This window comes from Vicugna pacos, chromosome 22 (assembly GCF_048564905.1).
Source record: "Vicugna pacos chromosome 22, VicPac4, whole genome shotgun sequence".
Lineage (NCBI taxonomy): Eukaryota > Metazoa > Chordata > Mammalia > Artiodactyla > Camelidae > Vicugna > Vicugna pacos.
In genome coordinates this window covers 12,626,951-12,653,896 of record NC_133008.1, presented here as the reverse complement: position 1 = coordinate 12,653,896, position 26,946 = coordinate 12,626,951, and the positions used below count along the sequence as shown (strand labels likewise).

Below are 26,946 nucleotides of genomic sequence, written 5' to 3'. Positions count from 1 at the left end.
CTTAATTTCCAGAATGTATAAACAGCTCATACAACTTAATAACAAACAACCCAATCCAAAAAATGGGCAGAAGACCTAAACAAACAATTCTCCAATGAAGACATACATACAAGTGGCAAGTGGCCAACAGGCACATGAAAAAAATGCTCAATATCACTAATTACCAGAGAAATGCAAATCAAAACTACAACAAGGTATCACCTCACACCAGTCAGAATGGCCATCATTCAAAAGCCCACAAATGATAAATGCTGGAGAGGGTGTGGAGAAAAGGAAACACTCCAACACTGTTGGTGGGAATATAGTTTGGTGCATCCACTATGGAAAACAGTATGGAGATTCCTCAAAAAACTAAAAATAGACTTACCATATGATCCAGCAACCCCACTCCTGGGCATATATCTGGAGGGAACTCTAATCGGAAGAGATACATGCACCCCAATGTTCATAGTAGCACTATTTACAATAGTCAAGATATGGAAACAACATAAATGTCCATTGACAGATGACTGGATAAAGAAGTTATGGTATATTTATACAATGGAATACTACTTAACCATAAAAAGAATAAAATAATACCATTTGCAGCAACATGGCTGGACCTGGAGATCATCATTCTAAGTGAAGTAAGCCAGAAAGAGAAAGAAAAATATCATATGATATCATTCATATGTGGAACCTTAAAAAAGAAAGACACAAATAAACTTACCTAGAAAACAGAAATAGATTCACAGACATAGAAAATAAACTTATGGTTACCAGGGTGGGAAAGGGGTGGGAAGAGAGAAATTCAGAGTTTGAGATTTGCAGATACTAACCACTGTATGTCAAATAGATAAACAACAAGTTTATAATGCATAGCAGAGAAAACTATATTCAATATCTTGTTGTAACCTATAGTGAAGAATTATGAAAAGGAATATATGTACAACTGAAACATTATGCTGTACACCAGAAATTGACACAACATTGTAAACTGACTATATCTCAATAAAAAAAAATTTAAAAAAAAGAAACAGCAGAACAGGAGCATCTAAAGAGTTGAACAGAGATTTCAGCAGCTGCACAGTGTTGGGGAGACAGGGATTAGAGTTCAAGCCAATAGCGTGGCTTGAGTAAACATCTCAGGCTTTTAGTTGTAAGATCTATTAGGGATCAGAACCGAGGAATACGGGTAAAACTGAAATAAACCTGAGTTTAAGAGCATAAAGCCATGCTTCAACTAGATTGAAGTGATCCACTGGTATTCTATGTGCCTACTACAGTTAAAAACAAACAAACAAATAACAACAACAATAAAACATCTTTGGAGAAATCTGTTATCCAGAACCTCTATAGTTTTTCTTCCACACTGGTTGACATTTAGTAAGAAATTTTGAGGCACACTTGAAAAAATAGGATCAAATACTAAAACCCAGGAGCTGATTCAGGTATTGAAGTTATCAGATAGGAGCTTTAAATAAGATGATTAAAATGTTCAAGAAAATAAAGGAAAGATAAAGAATTTCACCAGAGTCTTGAAATCTATTCAAAAAATGGAAGGGGAGGAGACAAATGAAAATTATGGAACTGAAAATATTATAACTAAAATTAAGAATTCAGCAGAGGGGTTGTAAAGCAGCTCAGACATAAAAGAACAGAGTTTTACTGAATTGGGTGAAAGGTCGGTAAAAATATAGATATTAAAGCACAATGAGGAAAGAGGCCAAAAATGCAGAAAAGAGTATAAGAGACATATGGAAAACTCTAAAAGGTTTAATATACATGAAATTGGAGTTCTAGAGGGAGAAGAGAGAGAGAAAGGGACAGAAGCAATATTTAAAGAAATACTGACTGGGAATTCTCAAACATTGTGAAAAACATCAGATTTCATATTTAAAAAGCCTTATGAATCCCAAGAAGGATCACATGCACACTCACACAACTACATCACATTCAAACTGCTGAAAACCAAAAAGAAAGAAAAAACTTTTTAAGTAGAAGAGGCAGGAGGCTGAGACACATTACCTTCAAAGAAGCAACAATCTGATGGCTAACTTTTGAACAGAAACGATGGTAACCAGAAATCAAAGGAAAGACATTTTTAAAATGCAAAAAAAAATTGTAAAAAGCCAAAATGGAATTCTATACCCAGCAAAACTATCCTTAAAAATGTACATGAAATAAAGACATTTTCATGTTAACAAAAGCCGAGAGAATTTGTCACTAGTAAACCTGAACTATAAGAAGTATTTACATGAATTTTTTCACACTTAAGTACAATGACCTCATCTAGAAGTGTCAAACTTCAAGAGGAAGTGAAGAGCACCAGAAAGGAGTGACTTTGACCTACTTCTCAAATAAATTCTCACTGCAATGGAATCATTTACAGTGAAATATAAGTTCCCTTTAAACGAAATAGAGACAAGAAGAGGTGGAGTAAAATTTTACAACTTAACAACATGTAGATAGTGTCAGTTTAATTTTGACCAAAATAAAGTTTGAAAAGAGTGGAAGTTGGATTCTGGGAGTCAAGGGTCAAAAACTGCAGTTGGCACGTAGGGGTCAAAGGTTACGGCTGATTACCAGGGCAAGTGGGTGTCAGGGGACAAGAAAAGTTGTGGAGATGGGGAAGTCAGAAGCCACAGGCAATAGTTGTGCTGTAGGGGTTAGAAGTCAAGAGAGTCTGCGGGAGATGTGAGAGTCAGGAGTCCTGCCTGACAGTTGGGTTGTCATGGTTGTGTCAAAGGACAGAGGTCAGAGGTCTCGACTCACCTGAGGTAGCCACGGGCGGTTAAAACTTGAGCGCGAGGGGCGGTTGAGACTCCAAGCCCCACCCCTCTCGGGCCGCTCTGCGCGCGCCGCCTCCTCCGTCGCCCCGCCCCGCCCCCGGCCCCGCCCTGTCCGGAGCTTCGAACGCTGAGGCCGCGCGCGGCTGAGGCGACTAGCAGGCGAGCGAGCGGCGCAGGGACCCCGCGGGCGGCTGGGGCTTCCGCGGCGCCCGCCTACGCTCCCTCTCCTCGGGCGCTCGGGGCGCCGACGGGCGCCGCCTCCCGGGAAGATGGCGCTGCACTTCCAGGTCAGTGCGCTCTGCGCCGCGGGATCCCCGCTCTGCCGCCCCGGGAACCCTGCGGGACGCTGGGGTCTGGAGACTGAGGGCCGAGCCGGCGGCGGAGGCCGCGGGGCCAAGGGTGGGCGGCCCGGAGCCCCAGAGCCCCAGCCCCCGGCCCCCGGCCCCGGGCACTGGCCTGGGCTGCACACCCTGGGCCCGAGCCCGGGCCCGGGGAAGGGGCGGCCCGAGCTCGGGAGTGGCGGGTGGAGGGGCAGGAGCCAGGCTAGGAGCTCGCCCCTCGGGGGAGGTGCGGATGTTGAGGACCAGCGGCGCGGGAGCCTGCCCTCCCCGGCGCTGCCGCGCGGCGTCCAGGGCGGCTTTGGCGGCTCCCAGGCAGGTGGGAGCCGGGCAGGACCAGCCTTCCCGCCGCGCCGCCGGCCGCGGCTCCGTGATCAGCCTCTACACACTCAGGGGCTCGAGATGGGGCATGGGTCCGCCGAAGGAGCAGCGCAGCAGTTGGACTTTAATTGGCCAGAGCGGGCCAGGGCTGTATCTATAGGGAGTTGCGAAGGAGGGCTCGGCTGCAGCCTGATTGGAGGAAGAAACGGGAGCAGGGCGCGCGCGCTAGGAGCGCAGAGATGGTCCGGATGGGATTCTTGAGGAAGAAGGCTCACGTATTCTCGGGCACTATGGCATATGCATCCAGTTATTCATTCAACAGACATAATTATAGAGAGTACCCCCTCCCCCTACCAAGCACTGTGCAAAGTTCTGGGGTAAGGGATTACATCATCTTATCCATCCTTGCCCTCATGGAATTCACGGACAATTGCGGTACATGTGAAAAGTGATACACAGTTAATCACAGGATATCAGGGGGAACATTGAAAAGTAGTAGTTAACCGTGTGTGTGTGTGTGTGTGTGTGTTGGGAAGGAGTGAGGCAGAGTTGCTATGCTTCTCAGGCAAGCTTTTTTGAGCTTCCGTTCATCCACTTATTTATTTACTTCCTATTTTGCTAGGCACTTAAGATACTGCTCTAGCAAAACTTTATGACTTGTACACTCAGGGAACTTGCAGTCTAGTGGATCTTGAAATAATTGTAGAGGTTGGCCAGACGAAGAAGAAGGGAATGGGTATAGAGGCAAAAGGGAGTGTGATCCAAGGCAAAGAATTAAGGAATACCGTGGCGCACAGCAGGAAGTTCAGTCTGGCTGGAGCCTAGGGTCCATATAAAAGGGAAGGGAGTAGGAGAGACTGGATGACAGGAGATGACTTTGGAGAGGTAAGCAATTTCATAATATGACAGTGTATCTAAGTGTCACATCCCTTTATAGATTTCTTTGGACCCTCTGTGACTACAGTGACCCATTACTTACCAAGTCTTCCAAAAGGTCTTTTTCTTTTCAACCAGCCACTCCTGTCAGGTAATTGACAGCTCAGGAGGTTGTGAGCCTGACACATTACCTTTTGACTCCTTGTCATTTCTATGCGTCTCCAGGTCAAAATAATACTATTTATTACCATTTTAGTATGCCCTTTGAGAAATCTTCACAGGAAGAATCGCACAGGGAGGACTTAGGGATTGTAAATAGGTAAACAGATGTTCATAGTTCAGTAAATCTTGAGGGTGAATTAAAAAGGATGGTGAAAGTTTGGAATGTTTTCAGACTTGGAAGGATGATGTGTACTAGTAAATCTTCTGGTCCTGGAAGACTTTGTCATACTTAGGTAGTGTTGGAAAAATTAGCTGCTACTGCCAAAACTACCCAAATTGGTTTCCCAGGAATATATTTCATGGCAGCTCTGGGCAGCTTAAAAGTAGAGCTGGACAAATAAAAGATCTGACAGTTTGAGGAGCCAAAAAAAAAACTCTGAACCTTCTCAGTTTGAATTGTTTTCAGCCTGTGGGATCATATTGTTACCCAGTTAACTCAAGCAGCCTTTGTTACTGTTGGTAACTGGTACCTAACATATTTGAGTTTGCGCATGCTTGTTGTAGATTTTGAACCCTGCTGCTAGCTTGAGATACATATATATATATATATGTACGATTGGCTTTCTGTATCCACGCGTTTCGCATCTGTGAATCTGACCAAATGTGGATTGAAAATATATATTTTTTTAATTCCAGAAAGTTCTAAAAAACTTGAATTTGCTGCACACTGGCAACTATTTACATAGCTTTTACGTTGAATTTACAGCTATTTACATATCATGTGCATTGTATTAGGCATTGTAAGTAATCTAGAGTTGATTTAATGTATATGGGGAAAAAAATGTATAGTGAAGATGTACATAGGTTGTAGATAGGCAAATATTATGCCATTTTATATAAGGGACTTGAGCATCCTTGGGTTTTGATATCTGCCAGGGGTCCTGGAACCAGTCGCCTCACTGTATGTGCGTATATCTACATTTTATTCCCAAAGACACTGAACCTTAGAACGATTGTGACTTGCTCAAGGGTACAGAATTAAGAGTAGTTCTAATAACTCATAATTCCATATTCTTTCATACCAATATCTTAACTGTTATCTACCCAACAGGGTAGTTAGTAAAAAAAAAAAAATTACGTCATTATTATGAGTAAAGAAACGGATTTGTGTAAGGGCAGGTTATGTCATTGCTCCACAGTATTTTTCACATGGTAAACATAAGAAACGGTAATTGTGTGGTTCATTGATATAAACTGCTCATAACCAAAAGCCTGACTGGCCAGAGGGCAAGGGCATCAATATCCCAGACATACCTATAACCTATTCAAGGCACATGCATTCTAGTTAGGAAGCTGTGGGTCAGCGTACTCTGTTGTAGAGGAAGAAATGGATCTGGATTATCTGAGAGGAGACAGTCCAGGTTAGGGGACAGAGGACAGATTGAAGAAAGATATTTGGGGGAACAAGTAAGAGGTAGGCTCTTTAGATGTAACATGGAGAGTTTAAAGAGAATTGAGAGACAGCATTAGGAAAAATTTAGGAGATACAGTTGGGTGATTGTTTTTTGCTTTCAGGATTTTTCCAGAACCTGAAACTATAGCCATGCTTCTTAATACCCAGCCAGGCTACCTGATTTTATCTAGATGTGATTGTGAACTATTTGAGCATGATGGTAACATGACGAGAAGGAGGTCTGGGGAGGATGCTGGCATTATGGATTTGAATGGGAGAAATTATACACAGAAGACCAATACGGTGTTTTATAATTAACTGAAGAGATTATTTGTGTTGATCTGCTATGTGCCAGGCACTGGGTTAAGCTTTCTGTCATCTTTTTTGTCTTAATCTTCACAGTTGTTTTGTGAGGTGGGTATTACTAGCTGTAATTTCAAAAGTGAGGTTTAGAAAGTTTAAATAGTTTGCTTGAGGTCACTTAATAAGTAATTGGATGGATTCCAGAGCTTCCACTCTCATTCCCAAAGAAGCCCCTAAAGAAATCCAGAGCACTGTAGGCCACAGTTAGAAAATACTGTACTATGGCTCTGCTGTCTATGAATATCATATAGAGGTAGGACTTTATTTTAAAAGGATTCGCAGGTCTTTATGACAAATTCGGTATAGACTTGGAATTAGCCAAACAGTGAGGCTTGAGAGCACAGTTCACAAGACTGCCCTCCCTTCTAATACCAACTGCATATTTGGGAGTTTCCCCTTACCACCTTCAGGTTTGATAATTTAGCAGAAGAACTCACAGAATTCATTGAAAGCTATCATACTCATGGTTGCAGTTTATTAGGTTATCAGGAAAGTACACAGATTACAATTGAGTAAAGACAGGTACATAGGGCAGAGTCTGGGAGGGTTCAAAACAAAGCTTTTGTTGTCTGAAGGACATGTTACTCTCCCAGCATGTGTGTGTGGCAGTATGCACTGAGTATTGCACACAGAGAAGCTCACTTGAGCTTTGAGTTCTGCGGTTTTTATTGGGGCTTCTTCAGGTGGTCATGATTGACTGGTTGATTTGCCATATGATTGATCTCAGTCTTTAGGTCAAATGACACCATGTGATCCAAAGTCCCCACCCTAAAACACATGGTTGGTCTTTCTGGTGTGGCCAGCCACCAGTTTAAGACTGTAGGGTATGACCAGCTGCATCCCCCTCTCCCCTCTGGCACTCCTCTGCCCTAAGCAAAAACCCTCCTGTCAGAGACGTAGATTATAGATTACCTCCTGGAACCTGGACAGTCTGGCAAAGGCCAGACTTTTCTTTGGGCAAGGCCAAACTCTTTAACTATACTGGAGGGACTAAGGAGAAGGAAGAGCCAAAGATAACATCAAGATTGTAAATCTAGGTTCTGTTCTAAATCTTTGAAACCATTGAGAACAAAGGGACACTTGATGTGGAAATCTGGGGAAAGTATGTTCAATTCCGTTTCTGACATTTTAGGGCTGTTTTCAACATCTCTCTGGCTTTCCAAGAAGACATTTGTAAGTGAATGTAAAGGTGGTGAACAGACAAGGTTGAAAATATGGACTAGGACATCATCTGCAGGTAGATGACGACTGAAATAAAGGGTGGCAAGATGGCAGGATGGTGAGAGACAACATGTACTTGGGGCCTGTAGATTTGGATTTAGCTCAAAGTTGACCATTTACTCTTATGTGAGATCTTGAGCAACATATGTATATTTGATCTCTCAGCCTCAGTTTTTTTTTTGTCTGTAAAATGGGTGTGCTAAAATATGTGCTTCACAGGAGTCTTCTTTTTTAGGATTTGTTTAAAAAAATAGAAAATGGAAGTACTTTTGTAAACTATAAAGCACTAAAACGAATACTATCCAGTTCATTGTAGAAGGAAGAGTTCTAAGAGACCCAGGAATAAGCCTTCAGATATGCTCAGGAAAAGGTAGTAAAAAGGGAGGGAAAAACAAAGAATTTGTGGGAAATGAGTAAATTCAGGATGAAGGCATTTTCTACTAATGGTAGTCAAGAAGTTTAATTCCAGAAGGCAAGAAAGATAATAGGGAAGTAATCAACAATAGTTTAAATTTAATTGAGATAGGATTTTTGTGGTTTATCTATTTATTGTTGTGCTATTAGGGGATATTTTTCCCCAGAACAAAAATTCTTTTTCAACTTTCGTGAGGTAAAATTGACAAATAATAAACTACACATATTTAAAATGTGCAGCTGGATGAATTTTGACATAAGTATATACCTGTGAAACTCACTGAAATTTAGATAGTGAACATAATCTATCACCCCCGAAAGTTTCTTTATGCCCCTTTGTAATCCCACCTTGCTGCTCCCCCATCCTCCTCTCCCACTCTTTCTTCCCATCCCAGCTAGAAATCACTGATCTGCTTTCTTCCACTATAGAACTATACAATATATACTCTTTTGTCTTGCTTCTTTTACTAAGCATTTACCTGTCGATAGATACATGTGTGGGAAGTACTGTATAGAAAGAAGTCACATCATTTAGGAGTTGTGTGTCAAATACAAAGGCCAGAAATGAGTCCAAAGTAACTTGGATGATCCTTATTTAGGCTGTAGGCAGGATTATGTCATTGTCTCCTGGGCTATGGAAGTTGGGTGCTGTCTGTTTATGTTTAATAGTTAATCCACAGGAGTTAGGTGATGTCCAATTTTACTTGTTCTACCTGTTACATGGTCTTCTGATGTTCACATGAAGCCTTTTAGAAGCTTCAATAACTCATGACTGATTTGCCAACAAATTGAGAAGGTATCCATTTCTCTGAAACATTCTATGCTCACATATTCTCAGACATTAATGTATATGTATGTCCAGGATGATCTCATTTAAGGATTTTCGTAAACCCCATTTCCAAAGTAAGTATCAACTAAGATGCAAATTTATCAATTCACCATGAAAAAGAAAGTCTCTGGAAAGATTCTCTGCAAAATCAAATACTAATCAGAAGTTTGACTGGTCGCTCAGCAGTCATCACATTGTGAGTTTAACTGTGTGAAATGTTTACATAATGCTTTTCAACAGGGTAAAGATCTTTGTGAATGTATCCTTTTCTCTAAAATGATTTAGTATGACAGGCATTTGTTTAATTGTCACTACAGTGAAAGAATATTGTTTTAATCTTAAGAGAAAATTCAAACTTCTCCCTTTTTCATCTTGCACTATCTTTCAGTGGTTAATAATTTAAAATACCTTTGGGGAAAAGAGTAATTGGTAACATTGTTGACATAAACAGTATTTAAATATACTCCAGACTTGTTCTGTATTGAGGTCTCTTAAATCAGTATGGCAAAACAGACAAAAAATTTCCAAACCTTTTCCAGAATCATTTCAAATAGATTTACATAAGGTACCATTGAACTGATTAATATTAATGTTTGTTTTGGTTTCCTGGGGCTGTTGTGACAAATTACCACAAACTGGGTGGGTTAAAACAACAAAAATTTATTCTTTGATCGTTATGGAGGCCAGAAATCTGAAACTAATGTGCTGACAGGGTTGGTCTCTTGTTAAAGACCTCGAGGGAGAAACTGTTCCCTGTGTTGTCCCTAGTTTCTGATAGCTGCTGGTAGTCCTTGACGTTCCTTGGCTTGTGGATGCGTTACCCTAGTCTTTTTGCCTTCTTCCTATGACCTTCTCCCTTGTGTCCCTGATCTCAGATGTCCCTCTCATGAATCATTAGATTTAGAGCCCACTCTAAGTCCAGGATGATCTCATCCCTCGATCCTTCATTTAAGGATTTGCAGAAACCGTATTTCCAAATTAGGTAACATTCAAAGGTACTGGAGGTTGGGAGTTGCATATATCGTTTAGGGGGATGTAGTTCCACCCATTGCGATGTTATTATTGGGTAACACTGATAATAAACAACTAGTCTTTGCAGTGTATACCGTGTGCCAGAAGTTGTATGGCCCTGACTTAATCCTCTCACAAACCTATGAGGTAGACACTGTTGTCAGTCTCACTTTTTTGCTGCCTTTTGTTTTTAAAGAGGTAGGTCTTGTCACTATTTCTGGCCTTGTTCCTTTCGTACACAGAATCTACTTCAGAGACTGTTAGACCTAGATAAATGCATGAGAAGCAGGATCAGTTTATCATTAAATTATTCTGGGTACTATCAGCTCCAAAATTCAGCCCTTCACATTTATTAGATTGAAGGAAAAGACCTCTGAGGTTGATCACAAGTTATGAGAGAGAAAAAGGTAGCTCTTTTCATTTCTGTGTTTCTTACTCTTGGAGAAAATGTGGGAATTCATATGTATTCATGAACAATAAATTTTCTATGCATTTTAATATTATGAGCAGTTTGTAGTAGCACTCTGAGGGCTTGTTGGGCCAACCTAGGTGAAGGAAATGTTTAAAATGTGGCTCATCTGAGGTCCTTTATCTTAATTTATCCATTTGAAACCTTTCTTTTGTGCTTTTATGTTCACTCTAGCAGAAAATTCGCTAGTCTCCAATGTTGGACTCTGACGTGGATAAAAAAGTGGCAAATGCCATAAAGAAGCTAAGAAGGAGAGAGAAGTGAAAAGAATAAAGGGAGCTAGAGGAGATCTCTTGCAGTGTTTCTTACGTGTTCCTATTAGGCAAAGGGCTATTTGCATTTGAGGAAATGTTCAGACTAGTACAGCTGTAAGGCTGCCACATAAAAATTGAGGCCAGAAAGGCTAAAAAAATATCATTTCTTTATGAGTATCCCATTACCATCATAATGCCCACTTGACATCGAAATCTGTACCAGTTTTTTTTTTTGTCCTCCAAAGAGAAATTCTCTAACTTCAAACTGAAATAGTTTGTTTTAGTAAAGATGCCTTTAACAAAAATTCTTAAAAGCCAAGAGGAGTACTGAACTCATTTTAAAATGTTCAGATTTTATCCATGTATCCTATATCTTCAGATGAAATTATATTTATAAATAGAATGGGTTATTCTTTGTGTCCATGAAATAGGAGCCTGCAACATGATAGCTAGTTATTACATTGCTATACGCAACATAGGTCAAGTCATAGTTCCTGAAAATTGTGACATAGTTCACCTGCAGTATTATGAGGCATTGGTTTAGAAGACCCACATAAACGTATATTTATATCTTTTCTTTTTTATAGACGGAACCACAGAAGTTCTTACTATCTGAAAAAGAATGTAAACTGGAATAACATCTGCAACTTGCACTTGATAATTCCTCCCACCCTTCTCTTTAGCTTAATTTGGCATCTCCTTGCTGTCTTTTTACCAATCACACTGACTGACTGATGTCTTGAAATGATTAAGCTCCATTCTGGGCCCTGGTAAATTCTGTTTCTTTGCCTGGACTGCTGTCTAGTCTTTTTCTTATGCTTACCCTTTCGGGTCAGCATAAATGTTTCTACTTCAGGCAAGTCTTTTCTAACCCCTTGGATTAGGCAAGTCCTCCTTTTTCTATACTCTTACTTTTCAATCACAGAACAATTAATGTAAATAATTTAGAGGTAGGAGAGTTGCCTTTTTTGATTCACCACTGTGACCCCTAGTAAGTAGTGGTAGCGCAGTAAACATTTATTGAAATGATGAATACAGGTACGATATTTGTATCCCTTGTTTCCTGTGATTAATATATTTACCTTCTTTTTTTCACTCAAGTAAAATGTGAATTTTTTTTTCTTCTCAAGAGTTTGGCTGAATTGGAAGTATTATGTACTCATCTCTACATAGGGACTGATCTTACACAAAGAATAGAGGCTGAGAAAGCACTCCTGGAACTTATTGACAGCCCAGAATGTCTCAGCAAGTGTCAACTTTTGTTAGAACAAGGAACAGTAAGTATTTGATAACAGCAATTAACGATGAAAGATCAGTAGGTATATGTCAGTGTTAATGAATGCATCTAGGTTAGCAATGCAGGTTAATAACTGATAGGCATTATCACGTGTCTTTTTACTCTAGTTTATTTCACTGTCAAAGAATTGGAAAACCTGGAGAGCAAATTTAGGGGAGAGCCCAGGAGGTGGAAATAGGCATGAATCAAAATAGTTTCTTGATTCCTCTTGGCCCCTTTTTGTATCTTCTACCAGTGGCAGAAGTTACATTTTTAGAAAGTTGGAATTGAAAAAAAAAGTCTAGGTGGGAGAGACAGGATGTAATTAACTCTGAAACGTGAAGGAATGAATCAGAGGAATGCTAACTATTTCTTGCCTGCCTCCCTTTTAGAGATTCATAGCCATTTATTCAGCAGTCATTTAGCAAATATTTAAATGTAAAACCAGGCATTGTTTACTACCTACCTGCTTTATGTACATACATTAAAGTAATGCATAGTTTAGTTGGGGAGACATAGGTGTAAATAAAGAGCTATATGCGCTGCAGTAAGAGACTATAGGCTCTATGTGGCATAGATTGGCAAACTTTTTCTGTAAAGGGCCAGATGGTAAATAATTCAGACTCTGTGGGCCAAGAGGCAAAATCAAAGATGTTCTGTAAGTATGTCTATATGAAGAGAAAAAACAAAATTTCCACAAAGTTTATTGATAAAATTTAACGTGATAATCGAGTTTTTTTTTTTTTTTTGTAATTAAGTCTACTAATGAAAAGGATGGAATTATTCTTTTGGGGATAACATTTTGCTTAATTGGGGTTCAGAGGGTTTCCTATCATTAGCATTGATTGCAAATGATCATATGTTAATACTGATCTGTAGTGAGACCTTACCAGTTTCATCTTTGAAAATGCCTTCTCACGCATGCAGATAGGTAATGCCTAATATTGATGCCAATCCATGAGCATAAGATTTTAATTAAGCATACTCATCATTTAGAAGGCATGTATTGAATTCTGTTAAAGCTTGGTATTTGCCTTTTAGGATGTCATCACATGGTAGATTAATCACTTCCAATTGAAGGTTAGGTGGAGGCTCCTCAATTGCTCAGTTAAACAGATTTGAAATATGGTGATTTCCTTTGCAATTGCATCAAGGTCCAAAAAAAGTGCTGCTGGAACTGTAGTTCGAGTTCAGAAAATATACTCAGGAATAGAATTCTTGCTTCTCGTTTGAGCATTTGATAGCGTGGAAAGTGTGTAAAGCAGCTTACTATTACTTGCGATTCAGTCAGTGTTAGTTGTTGGAATGACTGTTGCATTGTAAATTTCGTATAAGTACTAAGCACTGTTTGCCTTTTAGAAAATTTTATAACTTTAGGTTGAATTCATTGAGAAACATAATCAAGTTTGCGGCAAAAGCTAATTTCAAAAGCCAGTTAATATTCAACAGTAGTTTAAAATGGTTCTTCTTATTCAGAAAAACTTCACTCAGCCCTGAGCAAAAAATATTGCAATAAAACTTTACCATTGCCAAGCTGTGTGGTGGGGCGAATCAGGATTTTCAGCTTCTGTTTCTGACAGAAATTCCCAGAACTGAAGATGAATTCATGAAAGTGAATTGAACTGTTAGCACCACTGACTCATTAACACATGATAGAGTCAAATACTTACTACAGAGTATCTACTAATGAATAATAGAGGGAATAACCGATAGGCTTTAGACACATTTTTACAAGCTTTGTAAATTTATTCAACTAAACCATTTCTGTTTCATATATTTTTACCACCATTTGTGACACATTTTGGCAGATACTGTTTCAGGTTGTAGGGAATTAGTGTTTTCTCAGCTTCTTTGAAAATATTCTGGCCAGTAATTGCATGCAGACTCTTCATAGAGATTAATTCTTTGGTCACTTCAAACTTAGTATTGACTTCTGGAATAAACAGCTAATATCTGTAACAGTGTGAGCAGTACATGTTCATAACATCTGTCAACTCATCTGTCATCTCATCAAGAACTAAGGCAAATCATTCCCCTTGTTTGAAATTGACTTTTGATGTAACTCCAATGTCTTCAGTAGTCTGGGCATTGTTCTCACCAAAAGGCTACGAGTCTGAAGTTTATTTTCTCTGTAACCTCGGCCACTGCAATAAAATAATGGTGATTTAATTAACTCTGTTGATAAGTGGCTTTTCTTGCTTGGCTAACAAATGAGTCATATCAAAACTTAACTTTGGTTGCAACCTTACTTTATTTTATTTTATTTTTTGTGGAGAAATTCCATTATTATGAAATATTCTGTTTTAAATTTTCTCCTTTTTCTGGTTGTTGATTTCCTGTGAGTTAAGAGTATTGGCATGAGTGCTTAGTCTGATGTTGTCAACATATATTGAATTCTTTTAGGACAGCTTTAGTGCCACTGCATAAAAAGCGCATTGCTTTGCTATCTAATTCAATAACAGAATAATCCACATTCCGCTGTGCCTTAAGAGTTAGACATTTGAAGTCTATTTCTATCTTTTCTTGTTTTGACATGATAGATGTGCACTGGTAATAATAAAAGGTACGTGTCACTTCACGGTGATTCTCATGGCACTTTATGCTCTGTGAAGTTAAAAGTACATCACTGCAGTTTCTAGTGCATTGAGCAGCAGTAGGAGGCAGTGAGTGCCAAACTGTTTTGACTGTTTGACTCTGGTGTCATAACCTGAGAGCAGCCATAGACAATATGTAAATAAGTGAGTGTGGCTGTGTTTTAATAAACTTTATTTATGAACACTGAAATTTGGATTTCATATATTTTCATGTCACAAAAGGTATTATTTTCATTTTTTCTCCAACTGTTTAAAATAGCAAAAACCATTCATAGCTCATGAGCCTTGCAAAAATAGGTAAGATTTGGTCTATGGGCCTTAGTTTGCTGACTTCTGGTCTGGAATAAAAAAGAAAGAAAGACTGTCTTTACAAGAAATTGCCGGAAGTGTGGTGAATAACTGAACCAAAATTTGAAGAATTGAGTACACTATTTAGTTAAGACAGTTGGTGGCCAGAGAGAATACAGTCCACATGCATCTGGAGAAGTTGGGAGGTCAGAGTGGGAAAGGCATTGAAAGGAACTGAAAGATGGCTGTTGTGGTCAGAAGATAGTGAAGAGTGAAACCAGATAAATTTGAAGAGATAATCAAAGGCCAGAACATGCAGGACTGTATAGACATAGTAAGTGTATTTTACATGAACTTGTTCATAATCATTTTTTTCTTCTTGATTGCTTGCTGTTGCTTGAAAAGGCTACCTACACCTTCCTCAACTACTCAACCCTTATGAGGGATTTTATACATGTATATGTGTGTGTGTGTGTATGTATATATTTATATATGTTTTATCCACTGTAAATCTGCCAATTTGGAAAACCAGAAAAATTCCCATTATTTCTTAAGAAAAATTCCTACCATAGTGTTTTGATCATTCTATGACAATAATAAATAAAATTTATTTTTCTTTACAGACATCCTATGCTCAACTCCTTGCAGCAACATGTCTTTCAAAACTTGTTAGCAGAGTCAATCCTTTGCCAATTGAACAGAGAATAGATATCAGTAAGTGGTTTATTATGCTTTTTATCAAGTTGCACTCTAAAAATATTTTTCCCTTTTAGATTTGCTAAACTGTGAACAGGCATGCAAGTTATTTTATTATGTCACTTTTTAGAGCTAAGCGATCAAGTCTTTACATGTGTAGTGATGAATAATGATGTGTTACACAAAAATGTGTAGTCAAAAAAGCATTTGTTTAGTTTGATAATAATAACTAGTATTTTATTGTCTATACTATTTACTAAGATTTGTACTATCTCATTTTACCTACCCAACTTCAGAGGTGGGCACTATTATCCTCATTTTGTAAGTAAGGAAATCAAATCTGATAGGCCCTATAATTTGCCCAAGATCACATAGCCAGCAAGAAGTAGAGCTGTGATTCAAACTTAACACAATTTCTATGGAGTCCATGCTCTTAGTGATTGTCTTAATTTCATATACAACTGAATGATGAAAAAGAAGTCAGTTCTCCAGTATTTCTCAGGATGCTGTTATCAAAAGCACATGAGATGTGCACAGAATCAAAAGCAGATTCCTACTTACTAGGAAAATAATGTGTCTGTGGACAAACAGTGCTTGGAACTTAGTATAGTTGGAAAATTGATTCTGTGAAGTACCAACATGTTTTTCAGAAGTAATGTATTTTCTTTTTTTTTTAATTGAGTTATAGTCATTTTACAATGTTGTGTCAAATTCCAGTACAGAGCACAATTTTTCAGTTTTACATGAACGTACATGTATTCATTGTCACATTTTTTTTCGCTGTGTGCTACCGCAAGATCTTGTATATATTTCCCTGTGCTATACAGTATAATCTTGTTTATCTATTCTACATTTTGAAATCCCAGTCTGTCCCTTCCCACCCCTCGCCCCCTTGGCAACCTCAAGTTTGTATTCTATGTCTATGAGTGTTTCTGTTTTGTATTTATGTTCTTTTTTTTTTAGATTCCACATATGAGCAATCTCATAGGGTATTTTTCTTTCTCTTTCTGGCTTAGTTCACTTAGAATGACGTTCTCCAGGAAGGTCCATGTTGCTGCAAATGGTGCTATGTTGTCAGTTTTTATGGCTGAATAGTATTCCATTTTATAAATATACCACAGCTTCTTTATCCAGTCATCTGTTGATGGACATTTAGGCTGTTTCCATGTCTTGGCTATTGTAAATAGTGCTGCTATGAACATTGGGGTCAGAAGTAATGTATTTTCAAAATTTGTGTGTGAGTTTGCTTTTCATATGGACAAAGCTCTAATAGTTGAGGTGGGATTTTTTTTGTTATCTTTGTTCATATTAGAAGTAGACTGTTGACTCATTTCTGTTCTCCAACCTCGAGGCTCACATGATTCATATTTGTGTAACAGAAAAGTTAAATAAGTATTATGGTGGTTCTTTAAGCTCAGTTTTTGAATGGCCAAATCACATAATGATTTGTCATTTGCTTCATATATTTGATATTTCTCTAACCATCCAAACAGAAAGGAACCTCCTCAACTTGATAAGGATCATCTACAAAAAAAAACTATGACACTGAAGAAAACCTAGAGGAGGATTTATCCATGCTCTTATGAACTTGTGTGCATAAGAAAGCAAAAGAGAAATTTACAATTTTAAAAATAAAGATTCAATATTATAAATCTGCAATAAAATATTGTGATTTTGTTTATTTGGCCTTTATATACACATATATTTTAAATAGACTTTATTTTTTTAGAGCACTTTTAGATTCACACAGCAAGAATGAGCAAAATGTACAGAGAATTCCCCTATGGCCTCTGCCCCAACACAAGTATATCCTCTTCCATTGTTAGCATCCTGCACCAGAGAGGGTACGTTTGTTACAACTGATGAACGTACAGTGACACATCATTACCACCCAAAGTCCATAGTTTACATTAGTGTTCACTCTTGGTGTTGTGCATTCTCTAGATTTGGATTAGTGTGCAATGACACATATCCCCCATTATAGTATTATGTGGAACAGTCCCACTGCCCTAAAAAGCCTGTGTTCTCTGGTTATTCATCCTTCTCTCCCCTCTAATCTCTGGCTACCATTCATCTTTTTACTGCTTCTATAGTTTTGCCTTTCCCAGAATGTTATGTAGTTGGAATTATACACTGTATAGCCGTTTCCCATTGGCTTCTTTTACTTAGTAATATGCATTTAAGGTTGTCCATGTCTTTTCATGGCTTGGTAGGTAATTTCTTTTTAGCGCTGACTGGTTTGCCATTGTCTGCTTGTACCACAGTTTCCTTTGTGAGTTTCTTGGGTTTGGCTTACTACTCTTGCATCTGCAAGTAGATTAGAATGTTCCGCCATGTCTGTCTGACATGTGTCAATAAATAGTTGGCATGTCAGTTAAAATGGAAAATGTGAAGATTGCCTCAACAGTCACATTGTCTTTATTACATCAACTCCAAAATTCTCATTCTTTCATGATACAGTCCCAGACTACATACCTCATTATTTCCCAGCCTTAACTCTATTGCCTGAACTCTGTGTTCAGCACACTATTTTCTACTTTTATTAATATAATTAACAATGACTTACTATTACTTATCAGTCAAATACCATTTCCTCAGCTTAGCATTCAAGTCCGTTCATGAGCTTGTAATGTCATCCTTATAGCCTTATATCTTCATTGGCACTAGCCTGTTAGTTGTACCAGAAGGTTTTTCCCTTATGCCGTGTTATTTCTGCCTTGGTGCTTTTTCTTATGTTGTTTCTTTAGCCTGAAATGTTATCCTTTTAATTGTCTATTCAAATACAAGTGTAGCTTAAGTTTAATTACCTATATAAATCAACCAGTTCTCCTTCTCTTCCTCCCACGCTTCCTCCACCTTCCTACCATCCCTGCTATGTCTTTCTTTCCTTCTTAACTTCCTTTCAAACAGCTTTATTGAGGTACAATTTATATACCATATATAGTTTTAAGTGTACAGTATTTGATTTTTCGTAAATTTACAGAGTTGTGTGAATATCATTACAATTCAGTGTTAGAACATTTCCATCACCCCCCAGAATTTCCATGCTCATTTACAGTCAGTCCTGCTCCCATACCACCTGCCTCTAAGATACTCTCTGCCTCTGTAGATTGACCTTTTGTGGATATTTCATATACATAAAATCATACTGTGTTTGGTATTTTTGCATCTAGCTTCTTTCACTTAGCAAAATGTTTTTGAGGTTTATCCATGATGTAGCATGTGTCAGTGTTTTATTCTTATTTATTATAGAATAATATTCCTTTATATAGATAAATGACTTTTTGTTATCCATTCACAACTTGATGGGCATGGGTTGTTTTTGCTTTTTGACCACTGAATAATGCTACAATGAACATTGACTTACAGATCTTTGTGTGGACATATGTTTTCATTTCTCTGGACTAGATTCCGAACAAGTGGAATTGCTGGGTCATGAGTAAGTTTATGCTTAACTTCTAAGGAAATTGCCAAACTGTGTTTCATAGTGCTTGTACCATTTTGCATTCCCACTAGCAATGTGTGAAGGTTTCAATTTCTCCTCATAAGTCTTATCTTAATCTTCTTACAGTAGGTTATTTTTTTTTCTGTCCTATATATTCTTTCTCTCCAAATATTTCATAAGCTAGCTCCCTAGGCGTAGATTATAGCTCAAATTTTTGTGTTCATAGCATTTGAAGTTGTTTCCATCAAAGCATTTGTAGTTAAATATTAAGGTATTTACCTTCTCTTTACTTTTTTCCTAAATAACATGGTAGCCTTTGAGAGCAAAGTAAAAAGTGAATCTTTCCTTTTTCTTTTATATTCTTTTTGTACGTTTTCTGATAGACTTTGTGGCATATTTTTTACTTGACTTCAATTAGTCAAAAAGTATTTCATATTAAATTTCCATAATGTGTAATGCCTAAAGTGTTATTCTAATGAGAATAAACTACAAAAGATTGTCTACAAGTTTGGACTTAGAAGAGTTTTGAATTACTAATTATTATTAAAATGTATGGTTTGGCCAGTATTTGGAAGCAGCAAACAAAAACTCCAAATAAACCAAGACAACCTGACTCAGGGTCCCAGTTTGGCCAGTTTGACAAATTGAACTTCGTATTCTTTTCTCTAAGAAACAATAATAGTAGTAGTAATATAATAGCAATGTCTTCATATTGTTGTGAGAGCTACATGAGTTTTTTTCTGGGAAGCAGTTCTATTTTCTAACTTGTTTGATAAATGCTAAACATTGTTGTTTTTAGGCATATAGGCATTTTTGACACTCAAAGAGCCTCTAGTATATAGCTTTTCAACTTTCTATTACCTTTTGTCTGGGAATTTTTCCCACTTACTTTACTTCATTCTCCCTTGTGTCTTTCTGAACATTTCATTTTCTCCTTGGCATGGCTTTTCCTTGTTATCTTGGGCTAGTGGTGATGAGATTGCTGTTGTTTTACTTTTCATAATTGGCACTTGTTTACTAAAGTGGAACAGTATTATAGGTCTTGCGGTAAGCATAATGTGAGATTATTTTATGTAAAACATTCAACTAAAATAACAAAAATATAGTCTAGTAAATTTTTTCTTTTTTGCCTTACATAATAAACTTATTAGCTAGTACCTTTGCTCAGGCAGTTTGGGAAGGTGTGCTCTTTGGTACCTAACTTAGATGTGAAGCATGGTTTGTCTCCTATTTGATCATCTTATTATTTTGAAATTACCCTCCTAGAGGTTACTACTGCCCACATATGGATTCCTCACATCCCCTCCAGGTTAAAAATTTTCAAGATATTAAAAATAAAAGTAATAGAAGTAAATCCGATTTTCTTTTATATTCAGGAGGCACTGTCATTTTCTTAAGTTTTGTTAATTGAAATAAAAGATTACATGTATTGAAGGAGAACCATATTACTGTAAGCCAAAGGAGAGACTTCTTTTAGATTTCTCCTAATGCTAGGAAAATCTGTGCTTTTTCATCTTACTTCTTAATTTATGTCACTGTGTAATTTTGATGTTAATAAAAGTTAATGTTGAAATATGCTAGTCACGAGAACTTTTTTTTATGTGAAGGTTCTCACTACAGTTGTCAAGAACAGCTGTTGAAAGTGTTGTTGGATTTTGGAGTTGTTTCCATTAAAGCTATTTTTAGTTAAGTATTGAAGTATTTACTTTTTCTTTACTCTTTTCCCAAATGGCATGCTGGCCTTTGGGGCCAAAGTAGAAAGAGAATCTTACCTTTTTTCTTCTTACATTTTTCTAATAGACTTTGTGGCGTATTTGTTACCTCAGTTACTGAGTCCCCTGGTAGCTCACAGCAGAATTTGCTACCCACTTGTAGTGATTTTGGTATATTTATTCCAGGCTTTACTTTACTATTCCTGTTCATACTTTCTTTAATTTATGTATTTATTTTATCGTATTATACTGTTTATATTTTTTCTGCCAGTTAAACCAGGGTAGTGTGTAGTCAGTTTGGCTAGAATATGACATGCATTCCTAAAAGTCTGCTATGCAGTGTTATAAAGTAAAACCACAGAGCTTATTAGAGAAATGGGATTATGGAAATATAATATTTTAAAAAGATAGACATCTTATAAAAAGCATAGTAGAGTTTTATACATGTTAAATGATTAAGAAATACTAAATGGTAGAATAAATATGACATTATATCTTGAAGAAGACCTGAAGGTTGGTTGTAGAAATGGACTTCCTAAGGGTTGCATTTTGTGAGTTATCAGTAAGTGGTGGGAGGAAGGTGATCTGAAAAAGGATGGAAAAAAACCACCAGAAAGCATGGGTGCGGCTGATAACACATGAGATGAACTGAGATAGCTAGTAGATCTTTGAGGTTTATGCATTTTGAGTATGGCTTGGTTCGTTTGGCTTGGTTGCAGTTTTCTGTATTAACTAGGGTTTTTTCCTACATGAAATTATGCAAAAGCAAACATGGCATTCACACTATACTCACATTTTCTCCTGATGTCAATTGAATTGAAACAAATTTGCTTTTTCAAAGTAAGCCTTATAGGAAAACTGACTATGTAAATAAGTACATATGTTAGGAAAAGGGGTTAACTTTGTCAAATAACGTGTCATCACTACTTGTTTTCACATGATTCACATTATGTTACTGAAAAGTCCAAATGATCACAGAATATTTTTTTTCACAGGAAACTACATTCTTAATTATGTGGCATCACAACCCAAGCTGGCTCCTTTTGTCATCCAAGCTCTAATTCAAGTCATCGCTAAAATCACTAAATTGGGGTGGTTTGAGGTTCAGAAAGACCAGTTTGTCTTCAGAGAAATTATTGCTGATGTGAAGAAGTTTCTTCAGGTAAGAAGATGTTATTACATTATAAGAACATCACTAGTTGCTTTTTTTGGTTTAGAAAACTGCTTTTCTTAAAGCTATATGGCTGTTTTTGTGACTACCAGTTCCATATTAATTATGATTTATTGTTTACCCTCTGGATCCTGTGTTTTTTATTGCCAGGAAAAGAGGATCATGTCATATAACTTCCAAGGCAGAAGAATCAAATTATAATGTTTTCTAATTTCAAAAACATACGTTCTGTCATTTCTAACCTTGTGTATCTGTGTACTGCATATATGCAAAACATATATATGTTTTTCATGTATTATCTAATTTAATGTTCATTACACCTCTGAAGGGGATTTCATTTTGTAAATGAGAAAACTGAGGCTTAGAAAAGTTAACTAATTCACATGTTTGCATAGTGACCTAGTAAAGCCAAGCGCTAGTACTTCAATAGGTTTTCTAACTTAAGATATATATTTTAAAAATGTTCACATTATATCAGATTGAGTCATACTAGCTCCTTAAGAATGTTTTTAACCTAAGTGATTAAAGTTACAGCATATGCACATTTAAGTTACACAAATTCAGGTATTTGAACTGAAAAAAAAAAAAAAGGAAAGGAAAGAAGAAAGAAAAAAGAAAAGCAGGAGGACACGCCTTTAAATTGTGCCAATGATTCCACTTGTATTTCACATTCTGGGGTGAGATACGGGAAACTGAAATCTGCCCTTTTCTGTTCCTGCATGACCACCATGCCCTGTATAGTATGAATCAGATATTTAAAGATACGTATTTTTTTCGTACAAATGTTATCCCTAATTGTAAGGAAAGTACTTACCTGGTGCTCTGCTGAAGAAGCAATGACCTGTTACAATTTTCAGGGGAAAACTGGCAGTTTGTATTATTTGAGAGATGGTTCAGTGTCGATTTACTGGCAGTTTGGGGTAATCTGCACTTTCTCAGATTTTATTGCTTATACAGTAACTTTAAAATTTAATCCCTGTGTAAGATGTAACTCCATCATATAGTGTAATGCTTGAAATCTCAGAATATGAAATATCAGACTGTATTGCTTTTTTATTCATATTAAAATCCTGGTTAACAAATATTGGATCATCTAAAACTACAGAATAAGTGTATTTTTATCCCTGAGGGGATCTGCTCTGGGGCAGAGGGATAGTTTATTCGGTAACAGATGAGTTTTTCACCTTAGACTCGTACATATAATTTAGACTAACACAGTAGCACCCCTCTCTTGTCGTTTACTAAGATCACACACAGCTTATCAAGAATCACTCGCATAGATAAGAATGGACTTCAGAGTTCTTTTAAAATAAAATCAAAGTTGAAAACTAAATGGAATGAAATCATTCTTATTGGCTGACATTTCTCAAGCTCCCTTTTCAGTGGCTGCTAAGTTGAACTTAATTTGGGCTTTAGTGTGTTTTTGTCAGCTGTGGAATATCAGAAGAAACTGAATGTTTTATCTTCAAAGTTTATTACAGTATCACACGACAAAAACACTTGCTTTCTGGGCATATGACTTAACCAAATCTTGAGTCATGAGAAAGACAGTAGTCTTAGTGTTATAATACCCTAAAATAGTACCACATGGTTCCTTTGGATATTAGCAGCTTTTGTGAATTTAGTACTAAAAATTATTTTAAGTTTGTTAAATTTTTAATGGCCTGAAGTTTTGTATATTTTCTTTTCTCTGTTATTTTAACCTATTGCTGCTATACTCCTAACATTTTCGTGCCTCCTTTCTACATATATACCCAGGGGATCTTACTGTCATCTACGGCAGTGCTGTTGAAATTGCTGGTCCACAGCAAGATAAGGAATTCATGTCAGAATGTAAATCAATGCATTGCTTCCCTTATCGAGAAAGACTTACTATAAAGAAAATGCAGCTGAACTAAATAGTGTACCTAGTTGTTTTATATTCTGGTACAAACTCTTCTGTCTTGCTATGGGTCGGTACCAAACCATTCTTGCATTAAAATTGAGTTTGTAGACCACCAGCAGATTCACGGACCAACAGTTGGTCAGAGAACCACACTTTAAGGAGCATTGGCCTGATGTACACAGAGCATGAATGCTTCAGTAATATGAAATCTATAGTTTAGTTCATAGAATTCAGATTGTGCTGAAGGGCCATAAAGAATTAAAATGGAAAAAATATGGATCTTTCTTTTTTTTTTTTATTCTGAGGTAATTTGAATTTGATTTCACCTAGTGACCCAGTGTTAGTGGAATTCTGTGATAGTAAGGAGTGACCAGCTGTAAAATTAAGACTTGAAAACTGTATCATCTGTGTTAGTGCTTTTTAAAAATTATTACAGTTACACTTACTATTTTCATACTTCCAGTGTGATTTTACAGTAAGGTAATTTGTTAGTAATGTGTATATGAAATCTGAATTTTGATTTAAAGGAAGATTTTGAGAGACTAAATTAGAAGCTGACTAAATTAAAACCATTATACCATATTGATAGTCATGTATTTATCTACTGCACTGGACACTTCAGTGCCTTCATTATAGATACATAATAAATGCATACACATGCACCATTAAATAGTATTAAAAGGACCTAAACGATCTTATCTGATATTAGATCAAGAGATTAAAATGAGTTCTTAAGCTATTTTTTATTTATTGAATACATCTATCTCAGTAGCCTTCGAGCAAATTTATAGACCTAAAAAATGTTTTTTGTTCATTCTTATTCATGGTCTTTTTGTAAAAAGTGTTAGCTAAACTGCTGTATTTTGAGGCTTAGTTAATTGCAAGTCCTGTGTGCTGAAAACGTTTTGTAGACTATCATGCAGTTCTAAGGTAGGTAAGCTTTTTTTCCCATTCAACTCTGTATATCTAAATTTATCCTTCAAAAGATGAAATTATTATTTGTGGACTTTATAGTGCTTTTTCTATATGTTTTAATAGACCTGTTTTAAGAAAATATGATGTTTCAGTATTTAATTACTTGTAAATATTATCTGATATACACATTAAGAACCAATCATATATCTTCACTTAGGCTAAATTTGGTTATTTTCTCCAAAGGGCACTGTGGAACACTGCATAATAGGAGTAATCATCCTCTCCGAATTGACTCAGGAAATGAACCTGGTAAGCCTTTTTGTCTGCTGGTGACATGAAATTTGCCAAGTAATGCTGTTTCTTTAATGTAAAATCTTTGTGTGACATAAAACTCTGAAAAATCAAATTTTTTTTTTGGTGGGATGATTAAGTATTGGAACACTTTCATTGTTATTAAAAATAATAGCAGTGATATCAAGTACTACAAAGAAAGGGGACTAGACAAGGTCCTTGCTCCATGGAATTGGAGAATTTTCCTTTTATCTTCTGTGTGTACAATAATATACTAACCAGAAGAAATAACTTATATGTCAAAAAGATACAAACCCTTATTCACTTGCAGATGGAAGCCAAGCAGTTTGGTTGAATTGACTCTCAGTAATGAATACACAATAGGACTCATCAAAAACAAGCTACTTGACATTCTGTCACTTGGCAGCATGGGTTTTCACCTGTACAAGGAGGGTTTGCAGAAGCTACGCCTCCCCCTAGCAGTGCCGTTATAAGCTCGGCAGCTGAGCACATCCTCATCTTTTCCTGTTCACTTTTGTGTTTAACGTGGTTCTTAACAGAGCAAGAGCAGAAGTTGGGTTCTATGTGGAATGTTATAATAAATGGGAGTGTAGTGCTTATATTCAAGAACTTTTATCATCTTTTTTAAAATTGAAGTACAGTTGGCATACAATATTGTATTCCTTTCAGGTGTACAACACAGTGAGTTGACATTTACATACCTATGAATTGATCACAATGTAAATCTAGTAACCATCTGTCACCATACAGAGTTATTAAAATATTATCAACTATATTCCCTATAGTATAATTATGTAACTGGGACTTAGTTTATAACTAGAAGTTTGTGCCTCTTAATCCCCTTCACCTGTTGCTTCCAACCCCCTTCTCTCCCCTCTGGCAACCACCAGTTTGTTCTCTGTATCTGTGAGTCTTTCTGTTTGTTTTGTTTTTCAGATCCCACATATAAGTGAAGTACAGTGTTTGTCTTTCTCTGTCTGACTTATTTCATTTAGCATAATACCCTCTAGGTCCATCCATGTTACCTCAAATGGCATGATTTTATTCTTTTTAAATGGCTAAGTAATATTCCATTGTGTATATATACACTGCATATTCTTTAATCATTGATCTGTTGATGGACACTTAGGTAGCTTCCTATCTTGGCTGTTGTAATTAATGCTGCAGTGAACGTAGGGGTGCATTTATCTTTTTGAGTTACTGTTTTTTTTCCTTTGGATAAATACCCGGAAGTGGAATTGCTGGATCATAGGGGTATCAGTGCCTGCTGAGGTTGCTGCTCTGGTGGGATAGGATGAGAATTGCTCCGGAGAAGTTGGCCAGGATGAGCAGATGGGGCAGGATAGTGGAATGCTGTGGCAGGGTGCAGTGTTAGCCAGGTTGATTGAGATCAACAGAAATGGTGCTCTCCAGTGCTGGGTCAGCTAAGTGGAAGAGGAGTTTTAAAAGAGGCACCCATCAGCACTTCTGTCCCTGGATAAAGTTTTGCTAGATTCCTGGTTCACTGGCACCCACCTTAAGGTTAGTCAGTGAGTGTCCTTATTGTATGATTCAGGTTCTTTTTAAGCTATTGCCTCTGCACTAGGACTTGGAATGAGTGAGCAGAGTATTGGTTACCCACAGACCCCTGGCTCTCCTAGACATCAACCCAGCTGATTTTGAAAGGCAGCTATTATTGGAGCCCATCTTCCCAGTGCAGTTCCTCCAGCTGGGGAGCCTGACCTGGGACTCGGACTCCTCGCTCCTGGGGTAGGAGGGATTTCTCCAGTTATGATATTCCTTCCACTTGTGGGTCACTGCACGAAGGTTGTAGGTTCTGACTAGGCCACGGCTCTGCCCCTCCTGCCTATCTTGATGTGGGCTTTTCTTTATATCCTTACTGGTAGAAAATCTGTTCTGCTAGCTTCAGGTCGTTCTCAGAGATAATTGTATGTATAGTTGTAGTTTGGTGCATCCATAGGAGGAGATAAGCTTATCATCTTCCTACTTAGCTCTCTTGATCCAGACTTTCTTACTAGACTTTACTTTTCACCTTGAATGCTGTGTGTGTATGTGTGTGTGTAAATATACATATACACACATACATATATGTATAAATGTATGTAGGGAGAGCTTGCATACCCAGGACCACTTGCCAACTCTGTTTGAAGTGACAATATAGTTTCTGTGC

At 37.3% G+C, this 26,946-nt stretch overlaps 1 protein-coding gene and 1 long non-coding RNA gene across 8 annotated transcripts in view; one reads left to right on the top strand and one right to left on the bottom strand.

Moving 5' to 3' along the window:
• LOC140688421 (uncharacterized) overlaps nucleotides 1–2,832 on the bottom strand; it is a 47,721-nt gene extending 44,889 nt beyond the window's left edge. For 3 of the 4 annotated variants that reach the window (XR_012063104.1, XR_012063102.1, XR_012063105.1), the window contains exon 1: nucleotides 2,755–2,832. This is a non-coding gene — a long non-coding RNA (uncharacterized lncRNA). Of the gene's footprint in view, nucleotides 1–2,565; nucleotides 2,703–2,754 lie in introns of those variants that run through there. The other variant, XR_012063103.1, reaches the window with a different exon arrangement.
• Nucleotides 2,833–2,882: 50 nt separating this feature from the next.
• RANBP17 (RAN binding protein 17) overlaps nucleotides 2,883–26,946 on the top strand; it is a 267,383-nt gene continuing 243,319 nt past the window's right edge. For all 4 annotated transcript variants that reach the window (XM_072947248.1, XM_072947247.1, XM_072947249.1 and 1 more), the window contains exons 1-5: nucleotides 2,883–3,058; nucleotides 11,613–11,759; nucleotides 15,264–15,354; nucleotides 21,489–21,655; nucleotides 24,708–24,773. In XM_072947248.1, the coding sequence (XP_072803349.1) occupies nucleotides 3,041–3,058; nucleotides 11,613–11,759; nucleotides 15,264–15,354; nucleotides 21,489–21,655; nucleotides 24,708–24,773 (489 nt within the window). In that variant the 5' untranslated portion in view covers nucleotides 2,883–3,040. The remainder of the gene's footprint in view (nucleotides 3,059–11,612; nucleotides 11,760–15,263; nucleotides 15,355–21,488; nucleotides 21,656–24,707; nucleotides 24,774–26,946) is intronic.